We start from the raw sequence: 16,979 nt of genomic DNA, 5'->3' as shown, positions 1-16,979 counted from the left end.
TGTGAGATAGTTAGGACAGGTATTATTCCTCCACCCATTATTTTTTTCTTAAAAAACAATCCAAACAAATCGAAGCTAAAATTCAGAGAGCTCAAACCACTTATCCAAGATAACACAGCTACTTAAACCTGAGGCTCAAACCCAAGTCTCCTGCTTTCTGACACAGGGGTTTACCCTAGTGCCAGAGAAGGAAAGGGAGGAGAAGGGGACAGTGAGGCTGATGAGAGGGTGAGGAACAGGCTGAGAGGAGAATGATAAGCTGCAGCAGCAAAAGGAGCCCAACACTCTCAGAGCCAAGTTCCTAGGGCCACTGTTTGTAGGAGGCAGGCCTTACCGAAGGTTGTGAGACTTCTTCTTGATCTCATTCCAACACAGATTCATGGCTGATGGTTCCAGGCATTCAGTGGTACCAAGAGACCTGTTGATCAGCTTTGGGCTTAGGCAGGAAACCCCAGCACCATCCTGAGGAGGTGCAGGGGAGGTAGCAGCAGCTCTAACCTGAACAGAAACAGACATCCTGTGATCGCTAGAGTGTGCCACACCCTGGTCCGCAGTAAGACAAGGGTGGGACAGGTGTGAACAAGGGGAGAGAAGGGCTTGTCCCAGGGTGTGTTTGAGGTAAGATAAAGAAAGACTTGGTGGCTCTGCTCATTGCAAGGTCCACTCTTGGTATAGGTCAGTCACATATGACTGCTGACTACTATCAATATTACTCTTATTATTATAAATTCTGCCAGGACTACTGCCCAGATGTGATCCTGGAAGTCCTTGAATTAGGTAAGAGCTGCTCAGAATTTACCCCAAATACTGGCAACCACAGCATTCAAGGTGAGCTGTAGGCTCCTATTTCAGGGTCTCATCATTTATCCAACCTCTGGAAAAGAAAGCTCAAGAGCTGCCCCTCTCCCTCTTCCCCACCTGCATTCCCCACCACAGTTGGGAAGCCTAGAAATCATCCTAAAGTGTACTTTTTACCTTCCACGGAGTGAGAAAGGGCTAAAGCAGCATTTTGGATCCTGATCTCCAAACGACTTTGACCAGAGCAGGCAGCTAAGAGGACCAGTCATGGAGCCTGCCAAACACTTGCCTCGGGTATCCAAGTTCACAGCCCATCACTTGCTTGCCCTTTGGGGTAATGTAGGGTTTGGGGGAATGGGGTCGTGGCAAATAGCCCTGAGAAGTTAGCACCTCCAATGTAATGCCAAGACTGCCCAACCAGGGTGTCAGTTGGGGATGGAGGGAGGGGGAGTGTGGAGGAGGAAATCTCAGCTGAGTCTTTCCACTCTAGTAGCAGGAAACCTACCACCTGCCGGTCTACCTGCTTGCCTTCTGTGGAAAGAACATGGTCCTCCTGGTAGCTGAGACTATCTAGTCTCCCGGACCTCAAGACTTTCACCCCACACAAGCCTCTCTAGGCAATTTAGAAAACCAATCATTCCACTAAAACCACAGCTTGCAGCCACATACTAAAAGGCAAATGAGGGAGCAGCCAGGTTCTGGGGCAAGAGCTTCAACTCAGTCACCCTGCGCCACCATCAGCTGATACTACCTGTGCTGTGTAGGGACTCCGTTGCAGGATTGGGCAGCTCCATGATTATCCCTCAGCATGAATCCAGATCCAGTGCCTGGTGAGCCACAGGCAGAGTCCTGACAGGCTCTAAGCAGGCTCTCCCAGGGAAGGCAGGCAGAGCTGCGCCAGGCCAGGAGGCGGGAGCTGTCACCCTGTTTGTTTACTGACCCCCCAGGAATCTGGAGGGGGCGGCTATGTCAGGGCTCAGCTGGTGAATCAGAGCTTTGTCCCTGGGGAATTCCGGCTCACTACCAACTGGGCCCGCCACACCGGGGCCAGGAGGGCCCTCCCAGGCTGGTAAGGATAGCAGAAGTGGGGCTGGGCATTCCATGGTGCTGAGGAGGGGCATGTAGAGAGTAGCTTCTGCTGATTTATTTTCTCCTGCTATGGATGACATAAAGGACTCACTTGGCTTCCAGGCCCACCTATCCCCTGAGGTAGAAGAAAGGATCAAACCACTGTGGTGGCAAACATCCCTCATAAGCAGTTTCCTAAAGGACTGGAGGGAGGATGGACTTGGAAATAAGCCTTGTCTTTGATTAAGTAAGTGTCCTTGGAGACATTGAGGAAAGTGTGTGGCACACTTCGGGACAGAGCCATGGGATAGGATTGGGTTGTTGGGCAGAAGATTCATCCGAGCCCACTGTGAAAACACAATGGGTGCTCTGCCCTGTCTTTGGGAGGCAGAGAGGGTTGGAGGGAAAGTCATATCCCCCCAGACCTCTCACCGCACACTAAGGCCAGGGGGAATTGGATAGTCTATAGACAGTGTTGGACCTCTGCAGGGGAAGGAAAGGGCAAAATGGAACTGAGCAGCTTTATGCAGGATTCAGTTCGGAGAGGCTCCTGTGTCCTGCCTGAGTGGCCCTGGGCCACCGGCCTGAGGGGCAGGGTCCCTTCTGGAAGTGGACACCCTTCTTCTGCAGCAGACTTGCCTGGGGAAAGGTTAACATTCCTGAGCCAGGCCCCCACCCCTCAGCACTAACGGAAACACTTCATTTTTACCAAAAAGGGTTCTGTTCCCATCCTCATTTATCTCCCACAGAAGCGTCTGGGCTTTCCACAGTTCCACATTGTTTCCATGCTGAGGTCCACCTACAGGAATAGTTGGAGCAGCTGCTTGACCCTTTCTGGGGATCTGGGATGGAGCCATCAGGGGTGGATGGGGGGTGGCAATGGATGGCAGGCTAAAAATGGGGAGTGGCTCTAGCTTCAGGTCACAGTTTTGCTTATGCTGGGATAATTGGGCTCAATCCAGTCTTGCAGATTCTCCTGGACCAAGAATGCCAGAGTTAGAAATGGTCCCTTGTGACCCAGCCACAACCAACCTCTTCTAGTTCTGTAGGAAGTGCCCACAATGAACCAGCTCCACCCATGTTAGCCTTTCATTCCCTCTAGCCTTCTTCTTAGTTTCTCCCCCCACCCCAACTTGGCTCCTTTTCTATGTTGCTTAACTCTGTTCTCCCCTCCTAGTTTCTCCTTATACTCATAAGTTCACCTAGCAGAGCCATTCAAACAATAGGCAAATAATGAACACTAATTGTTTTATTTTCTTATCGGTGGCCTTCTACATCTGGCCATGAGGTTTGCTTCTCACCCCCACTCCCCATAGAGCTCTCTCCTCATCTCTTGAAACTTTAAGACAATATCAGGGCCATAGGGAAGAAAGAGAAGTAACTGGCAGAGGAGAAGTGTTGGTCTCACTATTCTCAATTATAAAATGAAGCCCTCATTTTCATGCCTAAGCCATGAAGGTTGAAGGGGGCAAACAATGAGCAAGGCAAGCCTTTTGAAAGGGCCCAGGTTTCTCAATTCCTTGACCTTATGGAATTTGCACTCTGGAAAAGGGGTAGGTGCACCAAGGGACTTGAGAACATGTTAGACACAGCACTTTCTTTCTGGCTAGCTGCTAGGAAAATAGCTCAGGAGATCCTGGATGTTATGCCTATCTGTACTTTGACTGTCCCTCTCTACTCCCCCCCCAAAACGGGTTCCCCAGCACTCACATTCTCCATCCCCACTACCTTCCTCCCTTCCCTTTCCCTGTATATTAATCTGCTGTCTGCTCCCCAGCAGTGTTTCAGCATAGCAGCCTGTGAGAAACTAGGAGCCATAATACTTTCTCACATCTCCATGGCCTCTGGACCCCAAAGCACTGTAGGGCTACCCAAAATATGCCTATGCTCCTCCCTTGTCAATTAAACTTTCCTGTGGGCCTCCCTGGCTGCCCTCTCAGGATTACTGCCTCTCATACATCGTCTGCCTACCTACCAGTATACACAAGCAGGCTTACACAGTACCACAACCATGCTCCTAGGGGAGGAGGGGAAGAGGAGAGGCAGGTATGAGGCTCAGGTGGGGCTGATCCAGGAGCTTCAAATAAGACTAGGTACTTGAGAGGAGCAAATGGAATGGGAGAGAACATTCTTCGGGTGCAGAATATAAGGTATGCCACAGTGAAACCAAACCAAAGGAAATTCCTGCCTTGTTCTAAGCCATGCCTGGTAGGAATACAGTCTTCTGGAATCTCCCTTGGGAGGTTAAGATGGAACCAGCGCCTTCAGCTATGGTGAGCCCTTTGGGTTGTCTAGCACATTATATTTCCTTGCTCCATGCCCCCCCACAAATGCCTCATGAGTGACAAGGGATGGGCCAGAAGGAGGCCTCATGCTATCCAAGGGGTTTCATGTATATGGAGAGTGCCCCTGAGCCTTAAGAAGCATGGACACCCACAAGAATACACACAGATTCCATGTTCACCTTTTCTCCACAGGTCTTCCTTTTGCTTATGGCTTCTTACCTGAAGCTGGGGGCAGGCACTTCGGAGGCTGCTGCTATGATGGAACTGGTCAGTTGCCCACCACTCATGACATCGTGGGAAGGTGTAAGGGCATCCCTGCATGACCATAGGTTGCATCAGAACCAAGGCTCATGTGGGATGAGGATGGGCAGTGCACCGATCTTTGAGTATATGCACTGAAAGAATAACAAGGGAAGATTTAGAGTCAAGACCTAGAAAAGCCCTATCAATCCAGCACTTACCCAGAGGTGCCCCCATCAGTTATGTAAATAAGCATTCAATGCTTACTGACCTACCCAATAGTTTTTCCCAGGTAACCATGTACCATAATAAACCTTATTTAATTACTGATCAAAGAGGTATTTATTGTTTTTCTATTATACTTTATGCTAGAAACACAAAGATGATTTGCTGTGTGACATCTCACAGCCTAGGGATGGAGGTTGGGGAGGGGACAGCCATGTAAGCTCGTAATTATAATGAACTGCCTATATGGCAAATGCTATCATTAAAGTTCGACCAGAAGGCTAGGGGAGCAGAGTGGAGAACAACTAACTCTACCTGAGAACGTGCAAAGATTTCAGAGAGACTGCATTTGAGGTGAGTCTTTTTTTAATATATATTTTTATTGAATTTATTGGGATTACATTGGTTAATAAAATTACATAGGTTTCAAGAGTACAATTCTATACTACATCATCTGTATGTTGTATTGTGTGTTCACCATGCCAAGTCAAGTCTCCTTCCATCACCATTTACCTACCCTTTACCCTCTTCTACCTTCCCCACCCCTTTCCCTCTGGTAATCACCATAATGTTGTCTATGTCTATAAGGTGTTTGTTTTTTTTCTTAATACCATCACCTTTTTCACCTAGCCCCCCAACCCCTCTCCTCTACAACAGCTGTCAGTAAGCCCTCTAACTATGGGTCTGTTTCTATTTTGTTTGTCAGTTTATTTTGTTCATTATATTCCACATATAAGTGATATCGTATGGTACTTGACTTTCTCTGACTGGCTTATTTCATTTAGCATAATACCCTCTAGGTCTATATACAAAGTGAGTCTTGAAGTACAGGTAGATGTTTGTCTTTGCAGAGAAGGGGAGAAACGGAGAAAGGCATTCCCAGCAGAGGGATCCACCTATCCAAATCGGATGTCACAAAAAACCTGTGTGTTTAGACGACAATAAGTTCAATATGGCTAGCATTTAGGAGGCACAGAGATAAAAAAAGACATGGTGCCTGCCCATGAGGCGTTCACATATAGAGAGAACAGACATGGGGAAAATCAGGCCATAAAGTATTACTTACATTAATAATAGAAATATTGATGGGATGCTGTAAAGCAGCAGTTCTCAACCTGTGGGTCGCAACCCCTTTGGGGGTGGAACAACTCTTTCACAAGGGTCACCTAAGACATAACAGTAGAAAAATTACAGTTATGGAGTAGCAACAAAAATAATTTTTTGGTTGGGGGTCACCACAACCTGAAGAACTGTATTAAAGTGTTGTGGCTTTAGGAAGGTTGAGAACCACTGGAAGGGATAGATCAGGTGAGTTCTACCTGGTCAGATCAGGAACAGTCTCTCTAGAGGAAATATACTTGAGGTGAGTCATGAAATAGAAATTGGACTGTCATTGGACAGAGAAGATAAAACAAAAAAGAACATTCCAAACAGCATGAAAATAAAAAATATGATGTGACCAGAATACAATGTAGGTGACCTGTAGGAAGTAGGAGATGAGGTTGAAAAATGAGGCTGTGGCCCTGGCCAGTTTGGCTCAGCGGTTAGAGTGTCGGCCTGTGGTCCGGAGAGACCTGGGTTCGGTTCCTGCTGGGGTTATGTACCTCGGTTGCAGTTTGTCCCTGGCCCTGGTTGGGTCATGCGGGTGGCAGCCACTCGATGTGTCCCTTTCACGTCGATCTCTCTCTCTCTCTCTCTCTCTCTCTCTCTCTCTCTCTCTCTCTCCCTCCCTCCCTCCCTCCCACTCTATCTGAACAACAACAAAAAAAAAAAAAGAAAAAAGAAAAATGAGGCTGTGGCCAGTTTGGGTCATGCCTTGAATGTCAAGCAGAGGGTTCTAGGTTTTGTCTTACAGGCAACAGGGAGGCACAGAAGACTTTAAGCCTGGGAATGACATGACCAGATTTGCATTTTAGAAAGAGCCCTCTGGCCACCTGTGAGTGATTCTCCCAGGGAAATAACGCATTGAGAAGCTGTTATAATAGGCAGGCAGTTGTGGTGAGGCTGAAGCAGAGAGCATGGCTTTGAGATACACTGAACAGTTAAAATACATTGGGCTCTGTGGTCAGCTGGATATAAAGTGAAGGGAGAGAGAAGTGAAGAAGTCAAAGGTTTCTAATTTGAGAGCTGGGTAGATAATGTCACCAATAGTAAGAGACAGAATGCAGGAGAAGGAGCAAATTTAATATGGCAGGGGCTGAGGGCAGTGTTCCATAATAAGCTATGTTTGAGACACAGTCAGCTTTAGTGAATGTATACTAGTTGACAGCTTAGTGAATGTACACCAATGTGATAAGAATGGGTAGCAAAGACAATGTTTGTAAATGATAAAAGAGATGTCCTTTAGTGCTGTGCAAAAACATGCAAACCCTGATCCAAAGGGCAGGAAGTGAGCATCTTTAATTCCTGATGTGGATGATTAAATAACCACAATTTTTAGTCTTTATTTCAGTGCTACCCAATACTTCAGGTAATGAGAAAGTGTCCCTTCTTAAGATTTAAAAAAAAATCTCACTTCACCCACTCATACTTACAATAGTAGCTGTAATTTTAGTACATACAGAGTGAGAAAAACACGTATCCATTTAAATATCTGTAGACTCCTTGCATTAAATAGCCTTCCCTCCACTTCAGAGGTCCATGGTCCAAACACTGGGGACTATTTTAGATCACAAAGGTGCAAAAATTTATGGACACCTTCTTGTAGTCAAATTCTCTAGATATTACACAACTACATAGCTCCTCATCCCCAAATAGATTCCCCAGAGAATAGTTGAAAAGGTGGCTCCCCTCTGATCTAATACCAACATAAAATAATTAGTACTACAGATAAAAATGAAGTATTGCTATGAATGTGTTATAAGAATGAAGCTACAAAATGCTCGCTTTCAGACCTCTTTTTATATTAACATGTTTATTTTTGCCAATTACACAATGCATGTGCTTTATAGAAAAACTGGAAAACACAAAAATCATAAGGATGCAAGTAAAACTAACCTATAATACTACCACCCAGAAATAACCATTGCTAACTTCGATGAAGCCGTACATAGTTTTTCTATGAAAAATATATAGAAATACTTTAAAAATGAAATTGTCAAAAAAATAAAATTGTCATCATAGAATATATTTGTATTGTGCTTTTTTCATTTGCCATTTATATCATGATCACTTTAGAATGTCACTATTCCTCTAAAACTTGATTTTCTAATGGCAGCAAATGTGATAGAGTGCTATGGTTGAGGCCATGGGCTTTGGCATCAGACAGACCTAGAGTCAAATTCATACTATTGTACCAATTAGCAGAGTGTTTTGGGACAAGTTAACCTCTCTGAACTTCAGTGTCCTCATCTGCAAAATGGGGATGACAACAATACATCTGTCATAGAATCATTCTAATGATTAAAATTAATAAGGTATTTAAATAACTTAGCATAGTATCTGGGAATAGTACTTTCTATTACCACTGGCAATGTGTGAGTGCCAGTTTCCCAGCACACTCGGCAACAGTGAAATAATCTTATTTTTAAAATATCTTTGCCAAATTTGTAAGTGAAGATGGCATCTTGAGGATTACTTTGTATTTCCTTAATTATTAGAGCTACTTAATTTCCCCCCTACCTTTTTAGTGACCAGGTGTTTTTCTTATGTCATGAACCATCTCTTTTTCTCTTTTGAGATTCACCACTCTACATATTAACTTCCTGACCTGATGTCAAGTTGTTTGCTCACAAACAAAAATTAACCAAACTCAGGAGTTGAAGAACTTGGAGGTTCAAATCCCAATGCAGGCAGAAATATACTCCTGGTCCTAGCATAACTATCCTCAGCTATTTTCATTCTTTGCCACTGACTGTGATCTTAAGTCATTTCACCTCTCTAGACCTTGATTTGCTATCTATAAACTGTTAATGTTTAGGAACTGCCACATATCAAAACCTTAGCATTCTCTGTATTTGTATAGCATGCTTTGTATCCTGCTGTACTATCTTTCTTGACCCTCAGTGTGACCTGGTAAGGTTGGCCCAGCCAATATTATGATCCCATCTGACAGATGAAGATGCTGAGACACGAGTGAACCTGGGCCTCCTGACTCCTGTCCAGTGCTCTTTGTTCTACACAAATATTCTTTTTTCTGCCTCTTTATTTATCTCTACCCTGTTCCAAATTACCACCTGTACATACTGATTCTCTTCCTGTTCTTCCTTCCAATTTGAAGATTCTGTGAGGAATTAGAGATGAATCCAACTTGGTCCCCAACTGGTCAAGTGTAGGAATTAGACATAGAAACAAAAGAAATATAACTAAGGGAGAAAATGACTGCAATTTAAGTGGGACACAGAAATCATGCAGTGAGAGGTCACAGAGGAAGTGAAGGGATTTAGGATGTATTTATGGAAGAGATACTTTTGATTTAAGGTGAGAAAGAAGATTTGGATGCACGAAGTAGTGTGGAGGATGCTTTTGGGGTGGAAATAACTCTTCTGTGCTCTCCTCTAAGGGTCCTGGTGGATATCAAGCTGTGGCTTTTTGCCACTACTACTAGGAATACTGATTTCCTGGTCCTCAAAGCTACACACAGGAGGACCTTACAGGAGGATTGGACTATGTGTGTGTATGTGGGGGGGGGGCAATATTTCTCTTGGGCAGAGATAAAACCTTTAAAAACACATGGGAAATACCAGGATTTCAGAATAAAGCAAGATTGTTGGCTCATGGAGGACAAGGTCCATGTCTGATATTTATTTCTATTCCATATATTTTTAGCACAATGCCAGGCACAGAGCAGACACTCAATGAATGTTTCCTGAGTTGATTTATTGAATTGAACTCCAATTAGTTAAGTGTATAGCACTTTAACTTTGTAGGTACAAATCCCAGGAGTCACAAAGAGAAAGGTTTCAGATATATGTATTTCCTTGCATTTCTGTGAAACGATGTATGCAGAATGTTAGCATTTGAAGCAAGGCTTGAAATGGAAAAAACAACAACAACCTGCAAACAACCTAAATGTTCATTATTAAAGGACTAGTTAAATAAAAAATTGTGTATCCATACAATGAAATTCTATATATCTATTTAAAACAAACATACTCTTTATGTGCCAATATGGAATAATATCTTATGATATATTTTTAAGTGAAAAGAAAACAAGAAAAAAGTAAAGTGGTTAGTTTATTTTTCTGTAAAAAAATAAAAAAATAAAATATGTGCTTATATACAATAAGATATCTCTGGAAGTATCAGAAAAGAAACTGTTGACATCAATTTCCTTTGGAGAAGGGAACCTAGTGGCTACTAGAGAGAGGTACAAAAATTCTCTCCATTCCTTTGGGATTTTTCCCTCTTTTTAAAGATGTTTTTTAATTGACTTTTTAGAGAGAGAGGAAGGGACAGAGAGATAGAGACATCAATGTGAGAAAGAAACATTGTTTGGCTGCCTCCTGAACACCCACCCCTGGGGATTGAGCCTGCAACCCGGGCATGTGTCCTGACTGGGAATTGAACCAGAACTTCTCAGTCCATGGGATGACTCTCAATCCACTGAACCACACAGGTTGGGCTAATTTGTATTTCTTTGATTAATAGTCAGGTGGAGCAACTTTCTGTTTATTTTTGGAAAGATTGGTGTAGAAGCTTTTCTTTTTAAAAAATCCTCACCCAAGGATACTTTTCCCATTTATCTTTAGTTAGAGTGGGAGGGAGGAAGGGATGGGAAGAGAAAGAGAGAGAGAGAGAGAGAGAGAGAGAGAGAGAGAGAGAGAGAGAGAGAGAGAGATGACAGAGACACACTGACCACTACCACGGCCCTGACCAGGGCTGGGGACCAAACCGCAACCAAGGTAGGTGCCCTTGACTGGAATTGAACCGTGACTCTTTGGTCCGTGGGCCAATGCTCTAATCACTGGCCAGGGCTGGTGTAGAAGCTTTTTCTATAGCCAAATAAATAATAAGAGTTAAAACTTACTGTATTCCATGTTTTACATATATTAACTAATCAGTCTACATACATTAAGTCACTTAGGCCTATGAAGCAGCTACTCTTGTTGCCTTAATTGTGCAGATAAGAACATGGAGGCACAGAGGCATTTAGTTTAAAGTGATATTGTGAATATGAGCTGAGAAGCTGGGATTCTCATCTAGGCAGATGTTTCCCACAACACCAGTTCCTTCACTGTTACACTATTCCACCTCTGTTAATTGTATAACTCAGTCTCTGAGGCACTGTAGTCACTGACCCCGAGCAAGTAGAGATTTTTGGCGAAGGGCCATCAGGTTGGAGCTCAAGAGCTGACTCATCATGCTACTACCCAGGCAAAGACCCAAGTACTTGAGAACGGACAGAGTGCAGTGAGTCTGGGGTCTGGGGTATTGCCCAGCTGGCAATCTCTACCGAGCATTTAAATGACCTTCCTAGGACATCTGAGAAGTAAAATGCTGGTCAATTCCACTAGTCTGACTTCAGAGCTTCCCCAGTGCCTTAGAGCTCAGTAAATAATTTTTGAATGAATGAATAAGCTTTTCCACCTATAAACTGGAGAAGTCTAAGAATCTAGCCTACAGAAATACTTGCAGAAGTGAACAAGTGTGTATGCTGCAGTATTGCTTGCAATAGCAAAACTCTGCAATCAATTCAAATGCCCATCCACAGGAGAATAGTTATGTGGATTATGTCTGAGAGATAGCACAGAATGACAGTTAAGGGTATGGGCTCTGAGCCAGGATGCTTGGGTTTGCATCCTGGCTCTGCCACTTATCAGCACAAGTTTGGATAAGTTCCCTGACCTTACTGTGCTTCAGTCCCCACATCTGTAAAATAGAGATAACAGAAAGATCTACTTCATACCCTTGTTGCAAGAAGCTAATTTATAGTTTTTGACATGTAGTGAGTACTCAAATATTATTGTAGCCACTCACACAATGGAATATTATGAAGCTGTTAAAAAGAGGTAGCTCTGTATCCACTCATTTGAACAGATGTCAAAGGTATATTTTTTTTAGGTAAAAGAAAACAAGTGCCAGAATAATATGTCTGAGAGAACTCCAATTTTGTAAAAAACCTTTTGAAAATATCTGTGTATTGCGTGCACAGAGAGAAAGCCTGCAAGGACACATAAAAGTGTTTAGCGACATGACAACACTTCTGGAGAGTTGTATGAAGGGGAGTCTCCTTTTGACTTTATACACTGTGGTGTGTGTATGTTTGTGTGTGTGTGTGTGTTTGCATGTGCATGTGTATAAAGAAAAAAATATATATATTACAACAAGCATTTATTATTCTTGGCAGAAAAAATAAATAAGGAAGACTTCTAAATCAGTAAGGCTCAAGAAAGAACAGGCCAGTGGGAAGAAGACATCCCTTCTCATGGGCTCTCCAACCCAAGGTAATGCTGTATGATGGCCCCCTCTCTCACAGCACTGTCTTTCTACCTGACAGCATGGCACTAAGAGACAAGACACATATTTCACTGGTACCAAACCTTGTTATGTGTTCTTAAAATAATTCCTGCAATGTAGTAAAAAAAAAAAAAACCAAGGTTCTGCTTCAGATGCTCTCACTTAATGAATAAACCATGGAAACTCAGATTGTCAAACTGGAAGGATCTTAGAGACTATCTAGGCCAACCCTCTCATTTACAGATGGAAACAATGAAATGTGTTCCTGAGAAGTTATTAGCTGTCAAGCAATTTTGAGATATAAAATTTATTTTCCAGTGACAAAATCAGAGACATATTCCTTGGGGAGAATTGTGTGCTAAGAGCCAGTTAATACACTACATCTGAAACCTTTATACACTACTAGTGGGAGTGCAAGTTAGTAAACTATTTGACGATATCTCCCAAAGGTGAAGATTCTCAGACCCTGTAATGGGACAATTCCCTCCTAGATACAAACTGGATAGCAACAGTCACATAAGAATATCTACACAAGAATGATTATAGTAGCCCTAACTGTGAACCAAAAACTGGAAGCAGCCTAACTGTCCATGAACCACAGAATAGATAAATAAACATAGCATATTCATTAAATGGAATGCTATACAATAGTAAAAAAAAAAAAAAAATGAATGAACTAGAGCCACATGGCACAACATAGATGAATTTCACAAATATAGCACTGAATAGAAAAAAAACTGGAGAATAATTCAGACCATCGATATAAATTTTTAAGACATATAAAGCAAGTGGTATATGCTGTTTAAAGACACAGTCATATGTGGTAAAGTATAAATAAATGCAGTGGAATAATAAACACCAAATCCAGGAAAGGGGTTACTTTGGAGAGAGGGAGAGAAGGAGAGAGCTTTAATCACAGAAGGATAGACAAAGGATTTCAACTCTATTGGTAACGTTTTTGTTTTGTTTTGTTTTGTTTTTTCTTAAGCTGGGTAGTTGGTAACCTGATTTTCGTTATTATTCCTTGAATAAAAATGTTTATAACACATGGTTTAAAAGAATGAAACAAATCCCATGCTGAAAGGAAAATTCATAGTTTTTGGAAATAACAAAATACTAAAAGAAATTATAAGATATAAATGCTGTTCTCAAAATGACAAGCTTATTCCTTAAACCTGCCTCATTTTCCTGAAAATAGTTTCACCAGAGGGAACCTGCGAAGAAGCAGCAGTTGGGCACAGTGGACTAAAAATCAGGAGATAAGGATTCCACTCTCTCAGATATGTATTGACTTTGGGAAAGAGAATAATTAGATTAATCTCTCAATCCTTTTCACATTTAAAAATGCAGTGTTGGACTAGATTATTTTACAAGCCGCCACCCCCATATGATAATTTTATCCAGCTATTTTCTTTTTTTAAGCAGCAATTCCCAAAAACTGTGTCTGAAAGATGCTAAAGTGTTTTCCATGTAGAAAAGTGTTCCCTGGTCAAATCAGTTTGGGATATACTAGGTTAAACAAAATTAAACAGATTTATTTATAGTAGTCTTCAGAACCTATATTTATTTTTATATCTACAATATTACATTTCTTATTATCTTTTGTTTTAAAATGAGCTTTAAATTAAGTTACAGATATTTAAGTAACAAATTGAGTATTTCTAAAATCAGTCCATAATTACATAAATTTTACAGAAAGATAATTTGACCTGCTGTTATCACAGCTAAACAGTAAAGGTCAAGCTAGCAGAATAGGCACCATGGAAAGAACTTAAAAAAACAACCCAATAATATTAATAATAATTGTAGTATTAAAACATTGACAACTTTGCAGCTATGTATCTGCCTGAGACGTACAGATAGTTACCTTAAATTGGTCTCTTTGAATGCAACTAGAGCAGTCTTCCTCAGCCCCCTTTTTAAACCATTTTTATTTTAATTCTAAGTCCCCCCTTAGAAACCATTTTTATTTTAATTTTTTCATCACCATTTACCCCCTCTATGTTCTCTTCCATCTCTACCCATACCCTCCCCACCCCCAGAATCACTACACTGTTGTCCATGTCCAAGTCCTCAGAACCTTTAATGTGCTTATATACATTGTGAGTCTCCAAGAGGAGAATTCAGTTTTAAAACATTTTCAAAAAATTATTGGACCAGAGAATGCACCCACTACCAACACTCCTTATTTTAAAAGAGAATCTATTAACATTCTCTCAGAACTGTGTTCTCTGGAATATCAGTTTGGGAAATGCTGTCCTCGAAGGATTTATCTCGCTTGCTATTTAAGTTGCTGCTGTGTATTTAGAATCCTTTGTAAGGGAGGAATGTAGTTTCATACTATGATTTCTACAGTCGGTTCCCTTTTAGTGAGTGTTTATGGCAAGTTTAGAAGGATATCTCTTGGGTTTCGGTAGTGAGAGCCCATCCTATCTGGCACTGAGGCAGGTTTAACATGAGAAACTTCTGTGTATCTATGGTTCAAAGTGCTGCAACTCAGATGTGCTCTCTGTATCTGGCTCTTGGGCCTTTACTAAGTTTGCTGCTTCAAGCCACGCTCCCCTCCTTTGGGTGACTATGGAGCTGAAGAGTCCTCTGGCCCAGAGCTCAGAGCTACTTAACAAGGGAGAAATGTCTTAGGGAAAAAATCTCATAGGAAGAGGAGCCTTTTCTGCATGCCTTCATCCACCAGCAATAGTTTGCAGGAAGCAGGTCTGTAGGATGGAGGCTGGCCTACCCAGGAAAGAAGGGGCTCAATCTTCTTTCAGGGACAGGACACTTATCACTCCCACTTGAAGCATGGCCTTTTTGGGTGGGGGAGTTCCTTAAAAGGCCCTGAGGTTGGCTGGAACCATCTCCGGACCCCGATCCCAGAGGGGGACTCTCCTGAGGTTTGGGGGACACACAGGGCCCTTTAAAGGGTCATTTATCAGAGTGCCTTTCATCTAGAAACAAGGATTTCTTTGGAAAAGTCAGGTGCTAAGATTAGCTAGATATAGAGCTTTTTAAAGGCTGTTCTTCTCTTGAAGAATTAAAAAGAAAACATGAGAGAAAAGTATGTTCTTTCCCAGACAGAAAACACCATGCTCTCAATGGAAGCAGGCAGCTGCCACTGCTGCTGTCCCTCCTCTATTTCACTCCAGCCCAGCCCAGCCCAGCCCAGCCCCAGCCCCAGCCCCAGCCCCAGCCCCAGCCCCAGCCCCAGCCCCAGCCCCAGCCCCAGCCCAGCAAGCTGCTTGAATCCAACACCCAGGCGGCCTGGCTTCACTTGACTACCAAAGGCAGTATACGCCTTAACTCCCCACAATCTCAGGCCCACTTACCGGGCTGGGGCATAAGCCCTGATGCTGGGGAAAGGTATGGAGAGCAGAAGGAATGGGGTGCTTGACTTCAGGAGAGATAAGCCCGATTTCAAACCACTCCAAGCTATGCTCTCAAGAGTAGAAAGGTGCTTCTAGATTACAGGGTGTAGAAAGGAAAACAAGGAAAGAGCAAGGGGGAAATGCAACAAGGAAGACAGATTGAGCCAGGAAGTACATGCGGAGATAAGGATGCACCTTCCACCCCAGGCTCCTAGGTCAGAGCCCTGTTTGCTCCATGGTGGCACTCCTGTGTCCTGTCTGCAGACCAGACACTCATTTGTTCCGGGAACCTGCTACAAGTTCCCACGTTTCCTCTCTCCTCCCTTTTCAGCCAATGCTTTGTACACCCCTTCCCATCTCTCCCACCAGGAAATCCACCCGTGGACAAAAAGCATGGAATTGAGAACAAGCAAGCAAACAAACAAACAAACAAATAATACCCCTCTCCTCTTAAAGAAGCAAACTGTGGACCTTCTGATTTATTAGTTGCTCAAACTGGCTTATTTCTATTCCTGGGCATCTTTTTTTCCTCCTCTATGAATCCAAGCAGTGGCCACTATATTGGGGGTATGTTTTAATACAAGTTTTTCCCTAAAGGCACACGCAGGCAGCAGGCAGGCGTGTGTGTGCCTGCGCGCGTGCGCGCGCACACTTACACACACACACACACACACACTCACCTCTGAGGCTTCCCCTCCCTCAGTCTTTTCCCCTCAGCCAGCAGAAAAAGGGTGAGGCTTAAAAATCATTTTTCTGTGGCCTACCTTCTGAGTCCGTCAGGTCTGAGGAGCAGGCGGCAACTGGGAGCTAGGAGGCCAGGGCTGGACTGCCTCTGTGAATCAGCAAAGAAGTCCCTGAGACAGGGATGCTGACAGCTGCTGTATGCACACTCTCCCTCTGTCTCTCCCACCTCCCTGCCCTCCTTCTCCTTATCCTCCTCCTCCCCTCTCGGAGCCGCTCTGTGTTGCTATGCAATCATATCTCCGGGACTAACAGCATCACTCCAATCTCAGGCTAAGATACCCTTGACTGGAAAAACGCAGAAAGAGCAAGGACAGTTTTGTCAAACTCCCAGAGCCTTGGCGGCTCTCGGAAATTTCAATTCATTAGAAGCAGAGGAGGAAAGCGGAAGAGGCTGAGAGGCAGCCAGAGAGAGGGGGAGAGGCTTCCACTGAGGAGGAGGAGACAAAAGAGGCCCGGAGATCAATACAAGCTGCTGAGTGAGGAGCCTGGGCCCCAACTTCCACAGATCTAGCCCAGAGCCAAAGCCAACTTTAGAGCCAGCAGCTGGCAGGGGCCCTCAGTAGCCGGTCCAGGATTCAGTTTGTGTTGAAGGTTGAAACATTCAGCCCTAGGGTCAGCACTGGTACCCAAGGTACGGTCTTGGGTCCAGTACAGTTTGCCAGTCACCCTTAAGCTCCATCCTTGCCCCCTCTTAGAGCTACATGTAGAAAAATCCTAAACAATGAGGGAAACATACACCTTGAATGATTCGAGAAAATGCAGCTCCACCATTCCTTCAACAATTACCCCACTCGCTCTTCCTCCTTCTGTCCATACTAGCCATTACTCTTTTCACTATTACTGTGTTAAAGAGAAGAGA

The 16,979-nt window shown here is 43.3% G+C and overlaps 1 protein-coding gene across 4 annotated transcripts in view; it reads right to left on the bottom strand.

The window, feature by feature from the left end:
* Positions 1 to 16,456, bottom strand: part of DRP2 (dystrophin related protein 2) — a 42,258-nt gene extending 25,802 nt beyond the window's left edge. For 2 of the 4 annotated variants that reach the window (XM_036271223.1, XM_036271225.1), the window contains exons 1-3: positions 16,141 to 16,456; positions 4,371 to 4,546; positions 335 to 498 (exon numbers count right to left, since the gene is read on the bottom strand). In XM_036271223.1, coding sequence (XP_036127116.1) covers positions 335 to 498; positions 4,371 to 4,487 — 281 coding nt within the window. In that variant the 5' untranslated portion in view covers positions 4,488 to 4,546; positions 16,141 to 16,456. Of the gene's footprint in view, positions 1 to 334; positions 499 to 4,370; positions 4,547 to 5,682; positions 5,733 to 16,140 lie in introns of those variants that run through there. The other 2 variants (XM_036271224.1, XM_036271226.1) reach the window with 2 other exon arrangements.
* Between the last annotated feature and the right edge of the window lie 523 nt (positions 16,457 to 16,979).

Source organism: Molossus molossus, unplaced genomic scaffold (assembly GCF_014108415.1).
Source record: "Molossus molossus isolate mMolMol1 unplaced genomic scaffold, mMolMol1.p scaffold_m16_p_2, whole genome shotgun sequence".
Classification (NCBI taxonomy): Eukaryota; Metazoa; Chordata; class Mammalia; order Chiroptera; family Molossidae; genus Molossus; species Molossus molossus.
Note: the sequence above shows the minus strand (reverse complement) of the source record. Positions and strands in the feature narration are given on the sequence as shown.